The following is a 22,175-nucleotide window of genomic DNA, read 5'->3' as shown; positions in this document are numbered from 1 at the left end:
TAACTGCAGTGGAAATTAAAAGGATAACTAGAGCTAAGCCTTGACTTGGATAGCAGCGGGAGACACCATTCCACAGGCATCCTCGACGGCACAGACGAAGCCTACTCCTATGAGAAGCCACCATCTGACGCATACTCAAACTCTGGGGTTGGGAGATAGAGCAAGACTGAGTACTACCCACTATACTCAACAAGTCATACTGGAACTGAGGGTATGATGCAGGATATAACCAAAGAGAGCTAAAGGGGGTTCATTTGCATAAAGCTAGCATTTATAAACAGTAGTTGAAAGTGGTAAAACAGTTGTAATAATTATCCATCATTTAACCCAATCACTGCTCAACGCTACACCACGTTGAGACTGGCCCAAACCACCACCTGAACTAATCAGTTCCATTATGCTAAGCTAGGGGTGAGACTAATCACAGTGAATCTGGTTGATCGCCCATAACCACGAGCACGGCTATTCGAATAGTTTTACTCTGATCAGAGGTATACAACTATACCCACAAGACACAGCCCCACGACACATTCCCGTGAGCCGACATGCCATCACGACATACCAAAAAGAGGCCGTGACAGGACCCTTCGCATAACCCCTCTAACCAAGCACACCACACCTCAAGTTTCACCCCCACTCCTCAAAAGGCAATGGGCACCTCTCATGCCTAGGTGAATCCAGAAGCGACAAAGGCCATCGCAGGGCCTATTCCGCTCCATCACGCCCACCCTTACCTGGATGTGTCGGCTAGAGGAAAGCTACACTACAACTCCAGCCGTTGCCCACCCTGCTTGTGGTAAGTACGATAAGTTCTTCCAGGGCATCCTGCGAACCGGTCCTTAATCGCCATGGGCACGACCAGCAAAACCATGCACCCACAGCCCACCATTTAGTGTATTTTAATTAACCAACACCATTGCGGTGGTACTAAACCAAAGTCATGCTAGATTCCAAAGTCTATGTATAGTGTGTTTCCCCCTTTGTGTACTAGTTGAACTAAGCATAGCTATGCAATTCCTAATCCAACATATAGCCATGTTACAACCTAAGCTAGCAAAGGAATAAGATGAACAAATAGTATGGCTGATAATAGTAGGTAAACATCTCATCTAGTAACATTATAAAACAATGCATAATTTTAAAGAAAACATAGAGCATTTGCAATATAGGATCAATATGTTCAAGTAACAAGCATGACTTGCCTTGCTCTGCGGCTAGAGGGACCTCGGCGACTATTTCAAAGTACACCGAAGCGTCGGGAGAGCCAGAATCTACGCGACATACAAGGCAAACAATGCAAACATGCTATAAGACTACTAAAACAGAGAACAAAACATTTTTTAATGGATTCTTTGCATTTTTCTTGATTTACTGAGACTTGAATGGGCTTAAACGGAGCACAGTGGACCGAGTCCACGGGACTGGGGAGAGGAGCACCATGTGACGCTGACGTGGCGCCGAGGTGGCGCACACGCTGGCGGCCAAGTGGGCGGAGGCGGCTCGCAGCCGGCGCGCACGGGCGGCTTAAGCCGGCCCGGCGCCATGGCGACGCGGCGGCGGCGGCGCGGGCGGCGACCTGCGGCGAACGGCTGGCGGCGAAGAGCGGCGGCGATGCGGCGGTGCTACAAGGGGGAGAGGGAGAGAGGGAGAGGAGATGCTGGTCCTCACCGAGGGATTCGGTCGGCATGGAGGAAGGCGACGGCGAACGGCGAACGGCGACGATGGGCGGCAAGATGTCGACGGTCACGGGCGACCGAGCTTCGTGGTAACCTAGGGAACACAATGGGGAGCGCCGGCCGAAGGCGGCGGCCATGGCGATGCTCACCGGCGCGAGGTGGACGGCGGGCTCCGGTGGCGGACCTCGATGGCGAAGGGGTGGACGGCGCGGCTCACTAGACGGTGAGCACGACGACGTCGATGGCACGGCTTGGCACGGCGGCTAGCGGCGACCAGAGCAGTGGCGGCGACGGCGGAGAGGTGGGCAACGACGCTAGGGCGATGGGGAGTTCGGGAGCGAACGGTGGAAAAAGGAAAAAGGTAGAGAAGGAGGAGGGGCCATTTATATAGGGGTGGGGAGTGCGGGAACGGCTGGGAGTGGCGCGGATTCACCGGCGAAGTGGGGGAGGTGGAGGAGGAGAGAGAGGCGGGATTCAAAAATTGAATCCCGGCTGTCTCGAGTGCGAGCGCGGGCAGGAGAGGGTGTAGTGGGGTGCGGAGAGTGGACGGCATGCGCGGGCACGGCAGTTGCGGGAGGCGGCGGCCGGAGGTTGGGGAGGACCTGACAGGTGGGTCCCACGTGTCGGTGACCACGAGAGAGAGAGGAGGGGGCGCGCGGGCCGGTGGGCCTCGTCCTGAGGCTAGCCCAGCGAAGGGGTGCGGGAGGGAAACGGGCCAGCGGCCCAACAAGTGAAAAAGGAGGGGGGGAAAGAGAAAAAGAAAAAGGAAATTGATTTCCAGGGCTTTAATAATTGCTTGTGCTCAATTTTAATTGATTAAAATTATTTCTAGAGCTCTGAAAATTCTACTAAAAATCCTGTTAGCATATTTTGACATGTAGAACCCAAGAAAAATTACAGATGCCATTTTCGATTATTAAATGCATTTATTAAATTAGGGTTTCTCTCTTGCTATTACACAAATAATTTCTTAAGACCATTTATTAATTCAATTTAGGCTTGGGAGAAGAACTTCAGGATGTAACATCCATGCACTAATAAACTATGTCGTTTTCCATGTTGGAAGGAAAGGTTCCCAACTCGTTGAAATGAACACAGCCTTAATGGTTTGGCATTATAATTAATCCATCCAAGCCTGCGTCTAATGTATGATAGAAGACTTGGAGCGAGGTGTGTGCCACAGTCACGTTCATCCTCGTTGTATCTTATAAACTTAAATTTAAGACCTACAGATTCGTGAAAATGAGTAGTGAGCAATGAAAAGAATCAACGGTCCAAAACTCCAAAAGCCCATCATGGCCTAGCAATGTGAGTTATCGTCCATCTATCTCAATTTCTCCCTTCTCATTGCATTCGTGATCTTTCCTCAAGAATGTCGGAATTTTATATTATTCTCACATGGAGTAGTAGTTTAATTCCTGCAAACTTTCTTTTTAAGAAAAATCTTCATTCCAAAGTTTTTACCACATTAGACCTTTAAGTTTAAATTTTTGGGTGCATCAAAACATAAGCATGAGTAATGTGCACCTGAAAGTATCACACGCGTTCGTCATGGATTTCTACCCACAATAGAGAAATCCCATATATTATCCTACACACATTGAAGGCGAAATGATTTCTCAGGATGCAATACAAATTAATTTACACCAGGGGAATGTTTCACCACTACACATGCTTATAATATAAAGAGAAAAAACTGATGACTAATACCACCTTAATGATGCGGTTGCATAATTTTGCAAGTTAACTTGCCACTTACACCTATATATTTAGATCAAATCGTGACACACTGAAACTATATATTGACCATATAAGCAAGGATATTAGTACCGTTAGTAGAAAAATTTGTACCTACTCTGATCAAACTCATTCCCTGTCCAAATTTAACTGATACCCTGCCCAAAGTAAGTTTGAAATTTGTTTTCCTCCAATCCCCATAACCCATCCACAACTAAACAAATATATCTCCATAGTGGTTTTGAAAAATGCAAAGCAACTGTGTATTTATCCTACAGTGCTAACCAATTGCTGATTGCCATGTTGCATTAGCACAACTAACGACCACATGCAAGAAAAGACACTGTTTCTAAAATGCTTTCACAAAGTTTACATGCATGGCACGGGCGTCTAAGAGCAGGTACAATAGCAGACTATTAGCCAGCTATAAACATATTTTAATAAGATAAAAGATAAGAGAGAAGAACAGCGGGCTACAGATCTGTAGCCGGCTGTAGCACGGTCTTTAAGACACAATGTGTGTATGATATGTGGGACCATATATTAATAGTATAGTAAGCAACTATTGTATGAATTGACTATTAGATCGGCTATAGATGAATTGGGGCTTGTAGTGGGCTATACTATTAAACTTGCTCTAAGATGTGCCAAAATATAACTTCGCATATTTAACACTGTGGATCTGAGAGGGAATATTTAACACTTACGAATCTGAACATAGTTGTCCAGAACTCCAGATTTAGATTCCTAGGTAATATTTAAGGGCATCCACAATGTAGTGTTAGAACCAGGGTTCATTATATCGGTTTAGGGTTTTTGATCGGGGGTCACCGAAATCCTGAAATTTCGAAAATTTCAGTCCAAAATTTCCAAAATTTTGAACAAAATTTAGTTGAATTTGAACAAATATTACCCAAATTCATGAAAAAATTGAAAATTTCAAAATATTCATCCGAATTAATATCGTATCCCCAAATTTCCAACCCTGGTTAGAACATGTAGTAAGTGTTAAATATTCCCTCTATCCCAAAATATAAGTGATTTTGGGTGATGTGACAGATACTAGTACTATAAATCTGAACAGGCTCTTGTCCGGATTTATAGTACTAGAATGTGTCACATCCACCTAAAATCTCTTATATTTTGGGATGAACGGAATATGTGCTTGTTATCAAGTAACAAACATTATGAGAGCAGTAAATAATTACTACCAGTGCATAGCCTTATTATTGGTAGTAAGGAAATAAAATATGTTGTGACGGGTCCCATCTCACTTTTTTAAATCACACCAAAGCTTATGATAGATTGGTTGAATGTGGATCCCACTTTATTTCCCTCACTTACATACACACATTTTTTAAAAAAAATAACTTACATACACACATTGTGAGGTCTTCCTACTAGTTGCTTTATCTCACAAGGAATCCACACTTGTTGCATGGTTTGGCAATAAGAATTGTTGATGCTCTAATCAAGTACTCTCTCTGGCCCAAAATATAAAAAGTTTTGGTTGGATGGGACACATCTAAGTAATACTAATCAGAATATGTCCCATCCAACCAAAATTTATTTGGAGACGGATGGAGTACTAGATTACTATTCCGTCCGTCCCAAAATAATATAAGTGCAGTTTTGTACTGCTCATGTTTAGCGTATAACCGTTCGTCTTATTTAAAAATATTTATAATTAGTATTTTTATTGTTATTAGATGATAAAACATACATAATTCTTTATGTGTAACTATTTTTTAAAAAAATTATAATTTTTTTAAATAAGACGGATTTCCACAACTACACTTATTTTAGAATAGAGGTAATATTTATTAAGGAAAGAAGTAACAACTACACATATCAAGCAAAAATATCTCAACAATCATTAGGGAAATAATGCACATTTTCCTATACTCCATCTATAGTACCATAAAAGAATCTTAGTATACGATATGACATATTTTAATACTACAAATCTATCTATAATTCGTTTGTTTTCTTATGGAAGAGAGGAAGAATGCGCGTAGCAAAACACGCATCAGGGAACCAAAGAAACAGTATCCTGTCGTACCAATGCCGGCATGTCGCCACAGCTGCAACCCCCCTCTCCATCACTCACATGAATACTGTACAGTAGGACAGTACCACCTCTCTCTCTCTGGGTCTGAGAGACTCTGAGTCTCTGAGACAGTCTGACTCTGCCTCTGCTCAAAGAGAAAGGGGAACCCAAACCCCAAACCCCTGCAAGAGCAAGGCGTACGGCGTCCTGGTCACTGGTCAGCCGATGCGACGCTAGATAGGGGGGGTAGCTAGCTAGTACTCGAGTGATGAAAGCCGGTCTCGCCATTCACAGGCACCTACCACTGTTCTCCAAAAGGAGCCGAGCTACACACACACACTGGCAGAGATGACTGTGATCTATCGAGAGAAAGACAGGGAGAGATTGATCTATAGGGGCAGTTACGGGGACCCAAAGTGCCCCCAGCCTAAGCGAGATACAGGTACAAATTGCATTCTTTTCTTTTCTCTTCTCTATCTTCTCTCGTTTTCCTTTTCCTATTATTTGTGCTCTCTATACGTATCCACTGAACTTTTGGAGAGCAACTAGACCAATAGCCTTGGCTCCTGTTTGCCTCTAACTATGATTGGCGGAGAAAAGAAGATAGGGGCATAAACAATGTGATGAGGTGGTGAGTCATCTGATTGTCCGGGCAGATCCTCCATAGATACCACCGCCTCGAGCAGATCTATTGTTGAGGCCATTGCTCTAAGTAGATTTGCCCTGACAAAGAGCTTGACTACACGTCTTGATCGACTATTGCGAGCTTGCCCTCATCTGATTTGTGCCGCTGCGTGCTCATCCTTACAGTATGAGAAACGGAGATTTGGCGACGACAAATGGGCCCATCATCTGCAGGGGAGGGGCTGAAATTTTGACAAAATGACACTTTCAAAAAATTTCTTTGAAGAATGAACTGTGGCAAAAACTAATAACAAAAATAAACCTATAGTTCATCGCCATCGAGATTAGCGCTGAGCTATAACGTCTCAGCGCCCGCAATCTTGGTGTTGAGTTCTTGTCCAAGGTGACGCCGGTTTGCTAAGCCACGGAGAAGCTCGATGGCTGCTAAGTCTAGTTCTAGCGCGTGGCATCGATGATGGGGAGGCCACGCAGCCGAGGGAGTGGCGGTAGTGACCTTGCCCTCCCCTCCATCTCCCAGATCTGACCGGAGGAGCGGGGCCGGCTATGTATAGATCCAACAGCAGTGGTGGCGGTAGGTCACGGGGGCATGGATTCGACGATGATGACTTCGTCTCAGCTATGGCTTCCCCTCAGCAGATCCTCCTCCACAGTGTGAAGGAGACCAGTGGCAACGATGAAGAGAATGGATCTAGCAGTGGCGGTGCTCAAGACCACTGGATTCGCCTCCACGGCGGCAAAAGAGAGGGATGGTGGTGGTGAAGGAGGTGGGTCTGGTAGCGGCGGTGTTCGGGGTCGCCAGGTCAACTTCCACGGCGGTGAAGATGAGGGACGACATCGTTGAAGGAGGTTGCTCGGGATCGCCGGGTCCACTTTTACGGCACCGAAGGGAAGGGTGGCGGTAGTAGATCCGGTAACGACAATAAGGGTTCCGAAGAGGGCTCAGTGATGGCCACACCAGGCCGCCGACCTATTCCCCCCCCCTACATTTTCATTTTTTTTCTCTAAAAAACATTCTCACTGGTGGATCTCTTTCGCTTGCCCCAACGAAACTCGGTTTTCGCTCGCGACTAGCCGACGGCTAGTGAACATGCATTGTTTTCACTGGCCTTAGGTTGCTGGCGGCAATGCTGGCCGCCAGCGAAAACCTATTTTGGCCTTCAGCAAAATTCTTCTTTTAGCAGTGTATTTGAATATGGATTCTATCGTGTTTCTTATACTACTTCAAAAACACTCTAGTGGTGGTGATGAGTTTGTCACCAACGCCATTGCTGACAGGTGGAACTATGATTTACACTATATTAGGTCAGTGTACCAACCTACTTCTTCAAGACCAGCTAGCTTTTTTTTCTTTTTAAGATGAAAAATCTTGTTTAAACCAAGTAAACATAAAACATTGTTTTTTAACCAAGAGAACTTATTTTTTTTCCTATTTTGGATAATCCGTTGCACACACGAGTATTTGGCTGGTAGTGTAAAATTTTAGACTTCCACGTAAATTAAAAAAAATATGTGGGCTTAAATAGATAGTGTCACATGTTGTCTTGAAAATTTTAAAGCCACCCCTACTGTCACTTTGCATTGTGAGGAAAGGCCCATCCTAAATGTGTGCCCTTAGTCCATCTGGCCATCACTCTAGAAGTGGCATTGTTTATGCTCTAAGCAACTAAAGATGATAGGAGAGGTTCAGCTGTCATCTGGGAGGGAAGTAAAAGTGGCGCTGGCGCCTTGCTGTCCTTGGCAGTAGGCAATGACTCCAAAAACATCCTCCTAAAGATGAGCAGTTCCTATGTCCTTAAGGGAAAGAGAGAGGACATCCATCGTTAGGGTTCTTTGGGGTTTAAGGGAAAGAGAGAGGATGATGATCGACTATGTACTCCTAGTCCTGTTTAGTTCACACTAAACTTTCCCCAAACTCTCAAATTTCCATCATATCACATCACATCCAAAACTTTCCTACTCACATAAACTCCCAACTTTTTTTTCCAAACTACCAATTTTTCTCAAACTTCTCCCCAATTTTAGGAGCTAAACATAGCCCTAATTTATTGAATACTAGTAACATACCCCTATGTTATAACGAATCAGACATGTATAAGGAAGGATAAACTATAAGTGTGATTGTAGGGTAAAACTTAGATCAGGTCATTACTTATATGATGCACGTGGGCGCGCTGCGCACGGTGGGAGAAGGGGATGGAAAGAGGATGACCCTACTTTTAATATAGTAGAGATATACTCTTTGCAATTTTAAATTTTTGCACAAGTAAATAGCTCAAGTGACTTTGTTTCCATTTGTTTATACTAAATTAATGGCTCCTTTGAACAGTATGATTTTCCTAGAAAGCATGGATTACAATCCCTAAGAAAATTTCCTATACATATGCCCCTGTGGATTGAGTTCCTATGCCCCACTTCCTTGGGAAACTTAAACGATGAGCTCAATTGCTCAAACTTCATTCTTTCACTTTTTGAAAGGTCCAATGCAACTCTTCTCCATCTATCTACTCTCAAATGAATCTACCAAATTCCTATATGTCTTTTCTATGTATTTTTCATTTGAAGCATCCAAACAAAACATCTCATATTCATGTGTTTTAGGGTTCCTTTGATTTAGAGGAAAAACAAAGGAATTTTGGAGGGTTTTAATCCTATATGAAAATTACCTATGAAGATCTTTAAAACAAAGGATTGAATCCTATCCTATCTCTTGGAATTCATATGAAATGAACAATCCTGTAGAGAATTTGAAGGAAATTTAGCAAAAACTCCTACCTTGGAAATTTTCCTTTCAGTATATTTCTTTGTATTAGTTAATTAATTTAACTATGGGAGTTAAATCAACCACACCCAAACTCTCCCAAAAAAAAGGATATCTCAAATCTCTACCAAACATCCTAATTGTACTATTATTATGTTTGATAGATTTGGTCCATCTAATATTCCACATACTATTCTAACAAAGTGTACCAAAGAAAGGATGCATAGTCTATTCATCAAAAGCCTTGCCACCATAGACAATGCCTTTCTTTTTAAACCAAAAAAGGAAGGGCAGGCAAATATAATACTGTTATTCACAATCCAAACCCATGCATTGAAACACAGATACAGAGAAGAACTGCTGCAAAACTAAAGTCTGTTGATGTCATTGTAAAGAGCATTTGCCATGAAGTTGTCAGGTACTCAGATCAACTCTAACACCGTGTTTAGTTCCAAACATTTTTTTTCAAACTTCCAACTTTTCCATCACATCAAACCTTTCCTACACATATAAACTTCAAACTTTTCCATCACATCGCCAATTTCAACCAAACTTCCAATTTTTGCGTGAACTAAACACACCCTAACCTCAATAGCATATGTATGCAACTTTTGTAGTACTAACAGGCAAGCAAGATGCCAAAGCAAATGGACCATCACCAGCGGATGGAAAGGCAAGCATCAGATTGGCTAACAGGCAAATGGACCACCAGTATTTCCCCCAATACACTGCTAGCTAGTACTACCAGCCTACCACTATCACAATCCCAGCAAAGAAAAATGGCAGCCGTTTCACTGGAAATAGCTGTTGGCACATCAGTGCCTGGCCAGCCAGCAGCCTGCTCTGCCCTGCCTGCCTCTACTCATGAATGATACTAGTAGCTCCCCCAATTCATACGAACAAACAAACATCCATCCAACCAGGCAAAAGAAGCAGCAGAGAAGCAAACCAATAAAGAAAGAAACGGCAGCTGGGAGGGCATTGAAGAGGGCCCCTGGCAGCAGTTGGGGTAGCTTTAAGACCCCCCCTTTTAACAACCTTATTTGAGAAGAGAAAGGCAGCTGGTGATAGCTAAGCTACTCCTTAGATAGAAAAAGCAGCAGAGGACATTTCATATCTCATCTCACCTATTGCCAGTACATGCACCAGTCCCAAAACGACATTGAGCCAAAAGATGGCACACAGAAATCACCCAAAGGCCAACCCCCATCTCCACTCTCGAAGTGGCAGCCATGCATGGCAACAGTGCAGGGCGCCACTCTAGTGGCCAGAGGCAGCACAAGTGAGGGAGGAGGTGAAAGAGACAAGGCACAATAGGGGTGATCAGAAACTATGACAGAGTACAGTGGAACAGTGACCACTGGGAAGCTATCTCCACTGTCAGCAATGGAGGCAGGCGGAGGAATAGTTGCTGGATAGCAAGAAAAGGGCAAAGCTTCGCTCCACTAGACACTGGTGCGAGTGGGCCCCAGCTTTAGTGCCCACTGTTCAAATTACAACTCTGTAAAAATACAGTAGGGAGGGCCAATCACTTTTAGCCAGAATATCTTACATTAATTTTATTGTAGAGTCAAAGAGGTACAAGGGTGTTTACCTGGTAGCACGGTCACGATTCGTGGTTTCGCACTCAAAAATGAAGATAAAAGAATCATGAGCGTGAGAATTCTGATCATAACCAGGTGGAACATAGAGAGGGATATCATATGGAGAAGGTCCCTCTCTGGACAAACGACGAATGTTATCAGCAAGCGGCGGTGGATGCACGGTGAGGTGTCGCCTCCACCAGAATAGGTGGCAGTCAGGCGGTCGGGGGGAAGTAGAACTGGTGGTGGCCGGGAAATGGATGGGGGCGGGAGGAAGGCGAGCGGGCGGCGTCGGCGACGGTGCCCGTAGAGAATCCTGATGATGCTGCAGTAGGGAGTAATGGCAAAGGGGAGCCCTGCATTTGCCATGACCACGAAGTAGGGAACGACTGGGGACCCAACTCAGGTCTTTTCTCCATAGGTACTTCCTGCAGTGACCATAGCACAAGCATCAGAGTTGACCACATTAATGGTTAATGCAGCACACGTTGTTAATCACTTTTCCTAAACATGAATGGATGATTCTAACCAACGGACCTAAGTTAGGACTATCTACACATCATGCAGCTCTCTGAGGTATCAAGATTGGACCTTAGCAATGGCAGAAATAAAAGGTGGAACAATGAATAAGGCTGTGTTTAGTTGATGGCAAAGTTTGGATTTTGGTTGAAATTAGAGATGATGTGACTGAAAAGTTGTGTGTGTATGACAGGTTGATGTGATGGAAAAGAACTGAAGTTTGGATCTAAACACAGCCTAAGTGAGCATGTTATGGAGTGAAAGTTCGAAATTTCAGAGCTAACGTGAGCATTCATGGAAATATAGAGCATCTTCAGAGCTAAAGCTGCAGAGTGCAACAAGAAAGTACTAGGATGTATCAAATGCAAGTCATCATCCACTGTATAAAGTTGGACAGCTGTGGTTCATGGAAAGTTGCAAGCTGACAGATTTACTTCCTGCTATATCTGACAGTTCACAAGGCAAACAGTATCTACGGCTACCATTATGTAATTAAAGGAACAAACATATGGTTCGTCATCTCAAGAAATAGGAGCATGGAAGTAGTAGCTAATTAGCAATCGAATGTTAACTTGAAACAAGTTTAACTGTCTTTTCAAATTGCATATAAGTTTTGATGATAGATATACCCTGAGGTTCACAAAGAAGCCCGGACAAGGAGATGCATATAAATGTGGATGCTGGGACATCGATGTGCCCTGAGGAAGCACAGGCCACTGAGGACTTATTGGCTACAGAAAACAATCACAAAATGATACCTCAGTTAACGTTATCAGAATCAAGGTAAAAGAGCTTTGTGGCTTTGGAACTGTTATAGGTTATAAAAATACACAGATAAACAAAATATCTAGCCAGTCTCTTCAGGTGGTAGTTGTTCGGCAATTTCTTTTTCAATTCAATGAACTGGAGAAATTGAATAAAAAGATTGGCTTTTCTTGATTTGGGAATACATCAACAGTGAGTTGTCATTTGTCAATAAGCTGCATAAGATGGTTCCCAGATGGTTTCATACAACAATTCTAGTGACACATACAATTAGTGTACTAATTATTTTGAAAGTGATAGTATAATGTTATGAAAAAGGACTAACCACCTGATCAAAAGAATCTGAAGACGGTCAAATCTCAAATGGTATAGCGGTTACAAACACCAAATATTGTAGCATATTTACCTGAGTAACAACAGAACTTGAAGCTTCAGGAGAATCACAATTCAACTGGAACCCAGTTAGGGTACCATCACTTTTCAGCTCATGAACGTTAGGCTGTGAAATTCTCAGATTTAAGTCAATGATGTCTCCATCAACCACTGCTAAGACAATCCCCAGTGTGCTTTTGTTAATATAAAATTTGGATTTGTCGTTCTAGTGGATAAAGCACAATATACATAGTACAAAAGAAATACCTTCATTGTCGGTTTCAGGTAGAACATCTCCATCATAAGAACTAGGATCAAAATTAGTAACAGCTTCCCTTCCATTGAAGCGGATAGCTGCCCGGTCATATGCTCTACAAGTTGAAGAGTAGATGAAAGTGAGAGAAGTATAGGAATAGCAAGCACATATCAAACTGAGAAGAGCAAAGTACTACTAACTGAACCTTGCAGCCTCAATTTCACTGTCAAACAATCCTAGATAGATGTACCTGCACAAAAGATCACTTATCAGTGGGGAATTGACAGAATGATACTTCTGTTAATAGAACAATACCACAGAGAGAGCTCATGCCAGAATTATCTAAAGTTCACAAAGATTGTAATATATAGGAAATGCACAACTATGATACGAACAGCCAATCAAAAATTCAACGTAAATAAGCAGAACATTCTTAGTGGCAAAAACAACCAAGAGCATTGAAATGAAGCTTTTCACCTATCACTGACTTAGGATGCAAAACACAATCCCCAAGGAAACAAAAACATTTCCCCTCAATTAATTCCGAGGAGCCATTCCGATTCACTTAGTTCTTTCCTAAAGAAGCTAGCAATCTATAATCATTGAACACCTGTGGTGTTCCAATAGTAAATGGCTAGTGTGTGAAGAGTCAACATCAAATCTTCAGGTGGATGTGGACTCCAGGGGTAGCCTACCATTCTCCAGCTTGGTAGTGACACATTTTTTTTCTTTCCCTTTTTGAAAAGCAAACTTGACACAGTTTTCGTTCATGGCATGAAAAATGGTCCTGAACTAATCTAAAATGTATTGTATTGTAAGTTACTAGCAAGAACAATCAATGTTTCAGGGATCTTACTTCTTGCCGAGCAGCTGGCCCATCCGAGCTTCCCACCGGCCACACTTGTGCAGTGTCACACCCCGGTACTTTGAGCTCCCCCTTGCAAATCCTGTGCTTTGGCGCCGAAGTATGTGCACAAACTCCTCCTTGGTCCAATTGCGCATCTAACAACACAGCACGAACCAATCCATCATAAACCATCACAGGCCGGTGAATGAACCTCCCCTTAGAACCTAAAGAATCACACATGACAATTGAACTATATTCCAAACAACCTGCTTCAAGTCGTCCTCATAGTCATTCAGATTAAAGTTGATATCCGCGTCGAGGCCTCTGAACTTGATCGCCGCGCGATCATAGGCCCTGCACAAGGGGTTCTACAATCTCAGCACACAGGGCAAACCAGAGCAACAATTAAGATACAATTGGTGACCATTTATAGTAACCTCGCTGCGGCATGAGCTGTATCGAAACCACCTGAAAACAGAAAAAAAAAACAAGGCAGGAGCAAACAAATCGGAATCAAGCTAAGTAGAGACCCAAATTTAGCAGTCATGCGAGCGAATTTAGCTTGGGAGACTAGAAATAGGAGCTCACCCAGGTACACCTGCTTCCCGCAGTCCCTGCCAAAATTGGACGAGACAAACGAAGAGATTACTACTCCAATCAAGCAGAGTCAAGCAGAGGAAGTCAGCGTGAGGGAAATCGAGCAAGGCGAAGCTAACCAGATGTGCGACTCCCATCGCCCGGTCCTCCTGTAGAAGGTGACGCCCCTGTACTGGGAGCTCCGAGACCTCGGGCCGCGGCGGCTCTTCTTCCCGCCGGCGGGGGACCTCTGGCTCTGCGCCACCCCGAGATCCGCCGCGCGGCGCGGCCACGGCCCCTCCCCAGCCGCCGCCGGCATCGGCATCGTCAGCGGTGGCGTCGACGACCCGTCCCCCGCCAGCGCCACCACCGCAGACGGCGAAGGGAAGAGCTGGCGCGTCATGACAGGCGAGGAGCACCCGTCCTCGTCGGGGCTCCCGCCGAGCAGGTCGAACCGGAAGTACCCCCCGCCGCCACCGTCGGGCGGCGGCGGCGGCGTGGACGAGCTCGACGTCGCCGCCGACCCACCCGGCGACTCCACATTGAGATCCAGCACCATACTAACCAACCGCTCTCCCCCGCGCGCACCCCCACCAGCCGCGGGGCGACAGAGCGAGCTGGGTCGCCCCTACCGTTCCCCCGTCGCGCTCCCCTAGCGGCGGCAACCGGCGGCGGCTACCACGCGGGAGAGAGGAGCGGCGGAGGCGGCCATGGCAGTGGAGGTGGAGGAGGAGGGAAAAGGGGGGGGAGGGATGGATGGGACGTGAGGGAGACGAAGGGTATCGCAAGTAAAACCATTTTTGTGCTGCGTCTCCGCCGGAAAGGCTACGCGTACACACACGCGCGGCGGGGGAGGGGTGACGTGGCGCGGCGGCACTGGGCGGGAGATGGAGGTTTTTTTTTTCTTTTTCTTTTTTCAGAACGGTGGAGACTCCTACTAGTAGTAGTAGTATGGTTTTGTGTATGTAGGGTGTATTAAGGAGGAGTGTGCTATGCTTTGTTTGACTTGACTCTGGTCAAATAGTTGCAATGTGTTTGCCGACTACTGGTGCTAGTCCCTCTAATCTAGATTATAAGACGTTTTTACTTTTATCAAAGTTAAACTGCTTCAGGTTTAACCAAGTTTGTAAAAAAATAATAACATTTTCAACTCAAGACAAATTTATTATGAATATATATTCAATTATTGATTGAATCAAACTAATTTAGTATTATAAATATTACTATATGTATCTATAAATTTAGTTAAACTTGAAAGAGTTTGATTTTGACCAAAGTAAAAACGTCTTGTAACCTGAAATGAATAGAGTAGTATATAAAGGTAGTCGTATATAGGATTGCATCACAGTGATAAAAGTTGTATTTTCCACTCGACATTGCTTTAATTTATTTTTTAGAATTATATACTAATGTTTAAAACGTATTATCAAAATGTATTGAATGTTAGAATAAAACTAATTTTGTATTGTAGATGTTGCTAATTTTCTCTATATAAGAGTATATCAAACTTTAGTAAGTAGCTAGAGAATAATTAAATCGACTTATAACACGGTTGGATTTTGGTTACATGGTTGGAGTACTTCTTTTGAAGTCAGATAAGCATATATAGATTAAGGTTGCATTTACTTGTAACAATAATTAACGGCTCTAAGCTAGCATTGTTGGCTCGTTTTATTACGGAGTAAGGATATCTACACGTCTACCTAAACTGATCCATGATATAGTGAAAACAACATTTCTAGAGCACACGATATAAATTATTTTCATCGTTTGCTCTGCCATTAAGTTGTAAAATAGAATGAAGCAACAAAAATTGATTTATGTATAAAATTTGTATATATGTGCTCTTGGCAATTTTAAAAACCAATGCTGAAAACTAAACTATAATAAAAAAATGCCTCAAAATTAACTCTAGAATTAAGTCTAAAAATTCAAATTTTGCTTTGACTCATAAGCTAACGGGCAAACGATGGAGCAAAATACAACGTGATGTTTTTAAAGGTATGGATATGAAATATAGAAACAAGGTGCTTCTTTAAAAGGAGATAAATATATTCCACCATTCCATAATATTCCTCACAAAAAAATAATATAACATACATGTTTTTATATGCACAAGACAAGCACTTTCTAGGTTGTGGTTAAATTAATGTACAATCTTTTAAAAAAAATGAAGTCTAACTCAGCTTCTGGACGAGAGAGACACCCAAGCATGGCACTGCATATTCTACATAATACAATAAACTTGATTTCATAATCAAGTATAAATATCAAAGGAGCAAACAATAATAATAATAATACTTCACTGTTAAGAAAAACTTTTATGACATGATGTATCTGCAGGGACCACATGATGCGAGGGAGAAATTAAAAATTTTAAAAAAAAACTTTGTGAGCAACATTGGTTAGTGCGTGCAGCATTTCCTGTCGGCAAAATATCCACCGGTGTAGTTTCCCATTGGCCGCCCCATCCCCATGGCTGTCTTCTCCTGTGCTGCTACTGTCCACCACCAGCGTGCAGTAATGGGCAGGAAGTACCAAACACTTGTTACACAAACAAGGAAACGGATCTGTGACCCCGGGATATTTTGCGCCCGTTGCACGTAGGAACTGATTTATATATGCATATATATGTACTACATGCCTCCTAATTTAAGTGCAGTTGTGAGTTTTCGTGTTCAACATTTGACAGTTCATCTTATTTAAAAAAAATAAAAAAATTAGTTATGCATAAAGTATTATTCATGTTTTATCATCTAATAAAAAATACTAATCATACAAAATTTTCAAATAAGACGGACGATCAAACGTTGAACATAAACGTTGTAAAATTGCGTTATTTTTGGACAAAGGTAGTCCTACTGTCTTCATCATCATTATTTTATATATATATATATATATATATATATATATATATATATATATATATATATATATATATATATATATATATATATATATATATATATATATATATATATATAAGTCTTAAGGTGCTACGTATTAAACGGCACTCACAGTAACCAGACCCACCCACTGCCCACCACCCCACTCCCCTCCTAACTCCACCCACTTTAATTCACGAGTTAAATTTTTACTACTACATAGCCCACCATATATATCCACGTTTAATCAGTTAATTTTTAACTATGTATGATTCAACAACTATAATAAACGTGACTTAGCATAATGAGTTATTTATTAACTAAAGGAAACTTTTTTTCTCATACCTTAATTTTTTTTGTTATTATTATTTTTCTTCTGTTTCATTATGTTTTTGCAAGTAATTTTTTTACTCATGCATGTCTATTTATATTAGGTGTCGATACTACTGTACGCCTGTACCCACCATTCTCATTCTTTAATTTCTCATACGATCCTGATTTTTCGGATCGACGATGAGACATATGAGAGGAGATCCTAATATCCCTCAACTATCGAGGCGGATCATGGGGGATTGACGCCCTGTTCTTCCTAGCCAGTGGAGGAGCGTTGGCGGCGACGTCTCTGACGGCATGGACTCGTCAGTGCGGTGGTGCCGATGGTCTTCTCCCTCGGGAGTGAGATTTTGTTTTTCTGTTTCTTTTTTATTTTCTTTTTGTATTTTTTACAGTACCAAGGAGGCTACCACGATTTACGCTGATCTGGCGACAGTGCGGCGGTGGCAGCCATGCGGGCGAGGCCATCCCAAGCGGTGGCCGGTGACTGCGCGACCTGGTGGGGTGGAGCAGTGGTGGCGTGGTGGTCGTTGGCAGGGACGCCATCGGATCTGTGGCCACCGATGGCTGTCACGACCAGGAGCAGCCGCAGCATCATCCTTTCTCCCATCGTCTTCCATTGCAGTGGCAGGCCAGGCCTGATGGCGTCGCATCCATGGCCGCTTCCTCACCACCGCCATCACTATGGAAGATGACGACGGGAGGGACAGCAGCAACAAGAGGAGGCGGTGGCACTGCCGACACAAGCAAGTGTCATCGACGGGCTACGACGGCAAAAAACATCCACCATGCGCCGCTGCCGCCCGCTGGGCCTTCTACCCTCCTTCCAAGCAACTCCCTTGGTGGTCGCAGCGCCACTGGGATGACCTCCGATCCGTTGGTGGAGGCTGCATACAAGATGACGGCGCTTGGATCTACAGCTGCATGTGTTCATCGTCGGCTGTCGAGCTCCAGCCAGGCCTCTTCCTGTCAGTGCTGCCTAGACGCTCTGTGTGGTGGGGGTTTTTCTCTGAGGCGTCGATGCCTCGTTCATCTTCACCGGCGGAAGGAGCAGAAAGGAGGACGACGATTAAACAGTCGACGCCCGCTATTTCCGTTTTTTCTATCTAGACATCATCGAGAGCAACCCATGTTTATTTCCTCACCCCGTGTCCATGTTCTTCTTTTTTTTGTTCTTTTTTTCCCACCGTGTGTATAAGTGTATCAAGATCATCACTACATGCACGCGATTCATCCCGGTGGAGTTAAAAAATTACTAGGCCATGTCTTTTTTTATGTCAACAAAAAATCTTACTCTGCCCACTGGAAATGATAAAGTGAAAAATGCGTAGTAATTTTTTTATTTGATAAGTTTAGGAGAGACTCCAACAAGGGAAAATATATGGTGAAAACAACATATACAGTGAAAACCTGAAAACTACCTTTGGGTCGAAAAATAGATGTTCGTCAACATCATCACGAGTAAAAGTTTTACTCGCATATTCACTCATGAGTAAAAATTTTACTGGGAGTAAAATCTACTCGCATATTCACTGATGAGTAAAAATTTTACTAGAAGTAAAATTTTTTACTTACGTTGACATGTACACATCTCGGACGTCCATTTTTAGATCCAACGGTAGTTTACAAGTTTTTACTATGTATGTAGTTTGCACTAAATAATTTTCCCTAACCATGTCGAAATAACCGGTACAATAATTTTTTACTCGACAAATCTGTTGGATGGAACTCTGATAAAGTGGACAGAGAACATGGAGTAATTTTTTCACTTAACAAATCTACGGGAGAACCCAATAAAGTGGAAAGTACAGGAAACGAGAGAGATGGATGCATTCGGAAGCATGAAAGCAATTTTTTTTACTGGCCGATCAATGCATATTGAACAGGAGCTAGTAACTTTTTAACTACTCAATATGATATCGTGTGGACGCTGTTCAAAAAGTTAAAAAGTTAAATCTTTTTAACGGGACCTAATCTAATCGGGCAGTGATTTTTTTACTCGTGACCGGATACATGTGGCATGAGAAGCAAAGTGATTTTTTTACTCGCTCTTAGTGGGAACCAGCAGGTGTATCGAACGAAAAAAAATCTGAGATTGAAAACAACTGTGCGTATCTAACAGAAATTTCGGAGAGAAAAATCGATAAATCTGGGTGAGCAATTTTTTTACCGACGTTGGAACGTGGGGGTGGGAGCGGGGACGCCAGGGAGGAGCGATGGAACAGAAAAACCGGGAGTGGGGGAAGTCGTGACTTGCGCTATGAAGTTTCGTAGCGCACGGTGTTTATGTGTGGCGCTACGCAGCGCCACCGTGTGATTGGTGCTACATGGAGTATGGGCTCCATGATTCAAATTGAGTATATACCCAATTTGAATGAGTATGAAATTTTTTTAAATGTTTAGATATGAACATTAACTTCTTTACTAACAAGTTTGAACTTATTTTTTTTTGTTAGATTTTGGTTCTAGATATATAACATCCAAACATATAATTAGTTAGGTATGTAATAATGAATTGTGAAATAAAGTTGAGTTTGAGTTGTTTTGTTGTTAGGTATTTGGATGAATCAAATTCATATTCCTAGGTATATACTCACAATTTAAACATTTTTAAAAATTTGAGAGAATTTGTGTGTTTTATACTTTGGAGCCCGGACACCATGGAGTCCCATATGGGAATTATATATATGTATATATATATATATATATATATACATATATATATACATATATATACATATATATACATACATACATACATACAGACCTTTTCCTCTAAATATAGATTTAGTCCAACGGCGTGCGTGCAACCGAATCACAAAAAAATAAATCGTTATTACATACAAAAGTTAGTACTACGATTTATTGTACAAAATAAATAAGACATAGATTTATCATGAAAAACATGGTATATAGTTATATTTTAAAAGTGCTTTATAAATCGGTTTGTTAGAAAACAGAGATAAAAATGCATTACAGATCGTGCTGATGTCAAAATTAAAAAGCTTGTTAATTCCATTCCGGTATACCTCTTGGAATGGAACGTTTTGATACCGATAGATACCGTTGCATTAACAAAACAATATATATTTTTTCAATATGTATTTTTACGGATAATTAAGCTTTTGGACTTTTCTTAAACTTGGTTTATTCGACCCTGCTATAAATAAATAAAGTTATTGTCTGACTTCAAACTTAGGGCCAAAATATCCTTTATGCCCTAATTTCAAAAATGTCTTGTTTATTTGGCCTAATTTTGTGCACTTATAAAAATGTGTGATGAAAATTTTGACAGATCTGTGACATATTTGACTTAATTTGACATATTGTGACAAATGTGTTAAAGTTCAATTACAATTTTTCAAATCTAAGTTAAATTTTCCACAGATATTTCAAAATTTCAATCACAAAGTTATGTATACATCACAAAACTGAAAAAAAAAACAAACCTTTTAGAAAGCATGGTGAAATAAGCATGGGCATAAACGATATTTTGGTGCTAACTTTAACAATTTTAACTATTCCAGGTTCAGATGTCCGCTTCATATTTGAAAAGCAAGGCTAAATTGATAATTACATTATCAAAAGAACAATAGTTCATATTTTTAATTTTATATACAACTAGGAAGGTAGCCCGCGCGAATACGCGGGCATGCCTTGTACGCTAAGATTGAGACAGTTATAAGAGCGAAATATTAACCGGTGAACATCTACCATGATTACTCCATAAATTGTTTTCGTCGACATTAATTTCCTTTATAATTTTCTAACCTATTAGCTTTATATTATATCATATTTAAGTAATATCTATAAGCAATTATTTATAATCTTCTTCATCATTTGCAAAGAAGGTAGACTTATTTTCTTAAGAAAACATGTCAATGAAAAGTAAGTGTAAAGTAAAACTAAGGTATTTTTCTTTTTTTAATTGCATATATATTATCATGGTTTATTCGAGAATTAATTGGGTGGGACGTGAAGCTCCACTAAATATATTGGTTTATATAGCCTAATATGATTGATGTAATTTGAGAGCCGATCCATCTATGAATATTTCATATAGAGTGGGCCAGAAGTTCCATGCATAATAATATTTTTTAAATGTGATGTACCATGTATACACATCTGTTTTTTCTTATATAAGATAGATCTAACTGTCAAAAATAATGATTCCACCGGTTTAAAGGGCATTGGAGTAATCCAGAAATGTAGCTTAAAAATTATGGTTATTTTAATATCCAACATTATTGTGAAGTGAACGTAGCTCAACTAGTTAGGTTCATTGTGATGGAATTTGCCCACTCGGGTTCATGTCCTAGACTTGGACAAATTCTTTCAGTAGTAGATAACATACACATCGACAACGAGAAGTACATAGTGACTTCGTCAATCTCAAAATATGCCAGCCTAGTCTCTAAGAAGTACTCATAGGGGTATGTGTATGTATGAGTTCATAGAGGTGAGTGTGCGTGTTGTGAGCGCCCGCATTTGTACTTTGTTTTAAAAAAATATCAAACATTATTTATTGTTTCTCTTTTAATTTAATAGATAAAATAATAGGGAGGGGACGACATTGTTGCGTAGATATGAGAGTGAGGAGGAGGTGGAGATTTTGTTTTTCCAATTTTTCTAATTTTTCTAAATGACTTAAGTGAAAGCCTACGACGGGATGTTTCATTTTTTTTAAGAATTTCCAATGTTTATCCCTTTTTTTATAGGACGTGCCCCATGGTAACTTAAGATTTTTTTTCAAAAAAAATAGATCTAATAGTTAAAAATAATGGAGACGTCAATTTAATTGAATTAATTTAATCTAGCACCTCGTACGTCCAGCCACGTGTCGCTCGGTGATTCGCAGTCAGTGTTCGTTATGTTCTTTTTGTTTCTTTTCGTGGGAAAAAGGCTGTTGGTTACTCCCTGTGTCAAAAAAATTAGAGATAAATATGGAAAAATTCACATTTATCCATATCTTAACTACTTAAAAATTAGTAACTTTCCAATTGTCACAATAATTTTTTGTCCGTCAATCCGACCAAGCGGCACCCTCCATCCACATACGTGCAATTACATCCCATACGATGCCCAAAGAAAAAAAAACAGAGTTTGAATCAAAATAAGCTAAAATTTCTCACCTATTTTGACTCGGAAATTATAAAATATTTCCTCCAGTGTC

At 41.5% G+C, this 22,175-nt stretch overlaps 2 protein-coding genes across 5 annotated transcripts; one reads left to right on the top strand and one right to left on the bottom strand.

Annotated features, from left to right (window-relative positions):
* Window positions 1-10,261: 10,261 nt before the first annotated feature.
* On the bottom strand, window positions 10,262-14,558 carry LOC4342787 (APETALA2-like protein 3). 4 transcript variants are annotated; one of them, XR_001547818.3, is made up of 11 exons: window positions 13,925-14,558; window positions 13,797-13,822; window positions 13,646-13,676; window positions 13,475-13,562; window positions 13,218-13,363; window positions 12,567-12,611; window positions 12,373-12,476; window positions 12,140-12,276; window positions 11,598-11,699; window positions 10,461-10,877; window positions 10,262-10,367 (listed from the first exon to the last, which is right to left on the bottom strand). XR_001547818.3 is itself a non-coding variant. In XM_015792405.3 (10 exons), the coding sequence occupies exons 1-10, from the start codon at window positions 14,341-14,343 to the stop codon at window positions 10,665-10,667; spliced, it is 1,311 nt and encodes a 436-aa protein (XP_015647891.1). In that variant the 5' UTR covers window positions 14,344-14,558; the 3' UTR covers window positions 10,262-10,664. The 4 variants fall into 4 exon arrangements, 2 of the variants coding, with proteins under 2 accessions (XP_015647891.1, XP_015647892.1); XR_010742580.1 differs by lacking the exon at window positions 11,598-11,699; XM_015792405.3 differs by having other exon boundaries at window positions 10,262-10,877.
* A 2,708-nt stretch (window positions 14,559-17,266) lies between these two features.
* Window positions 17,267-18,269, top strand: LOC4342786 (uncharacterized). The gene has a single exon (XM_066312135.1). The coding sequence runs from the start codon at window positions 17,658-17,660 to the stop codon at window positions 18,198-18,200; it is 543 nt and encodes a 180-aa protein (XP_066168232.1). The 5' UTR covers window positions 17,267-17,657; the 3' UTR covers window positions 18,201-18,269.
* The last annotated feature ends 3,906 nt before the right edge of the window (window positions 18,270-22,175 follow it).

This window comes from Oryza sativa, chromosome 7, assembly GCF_034140825.1.
Source record: "Oryza sativa Japonica Group chromosome 7, ASM3414082v1".
NCBI classification, from domain to species: domain Eukaryota; kingdom Viridiplantae; phylum Streptophyta; class Magnoliopsida; order Poales; family Poaceae; genus Oryza; species Oryza sativa.
Note: the sequence above shows the minus strand (reverse complement) of the source record. Positions and strands in the feature narration are given on the sequence as shown.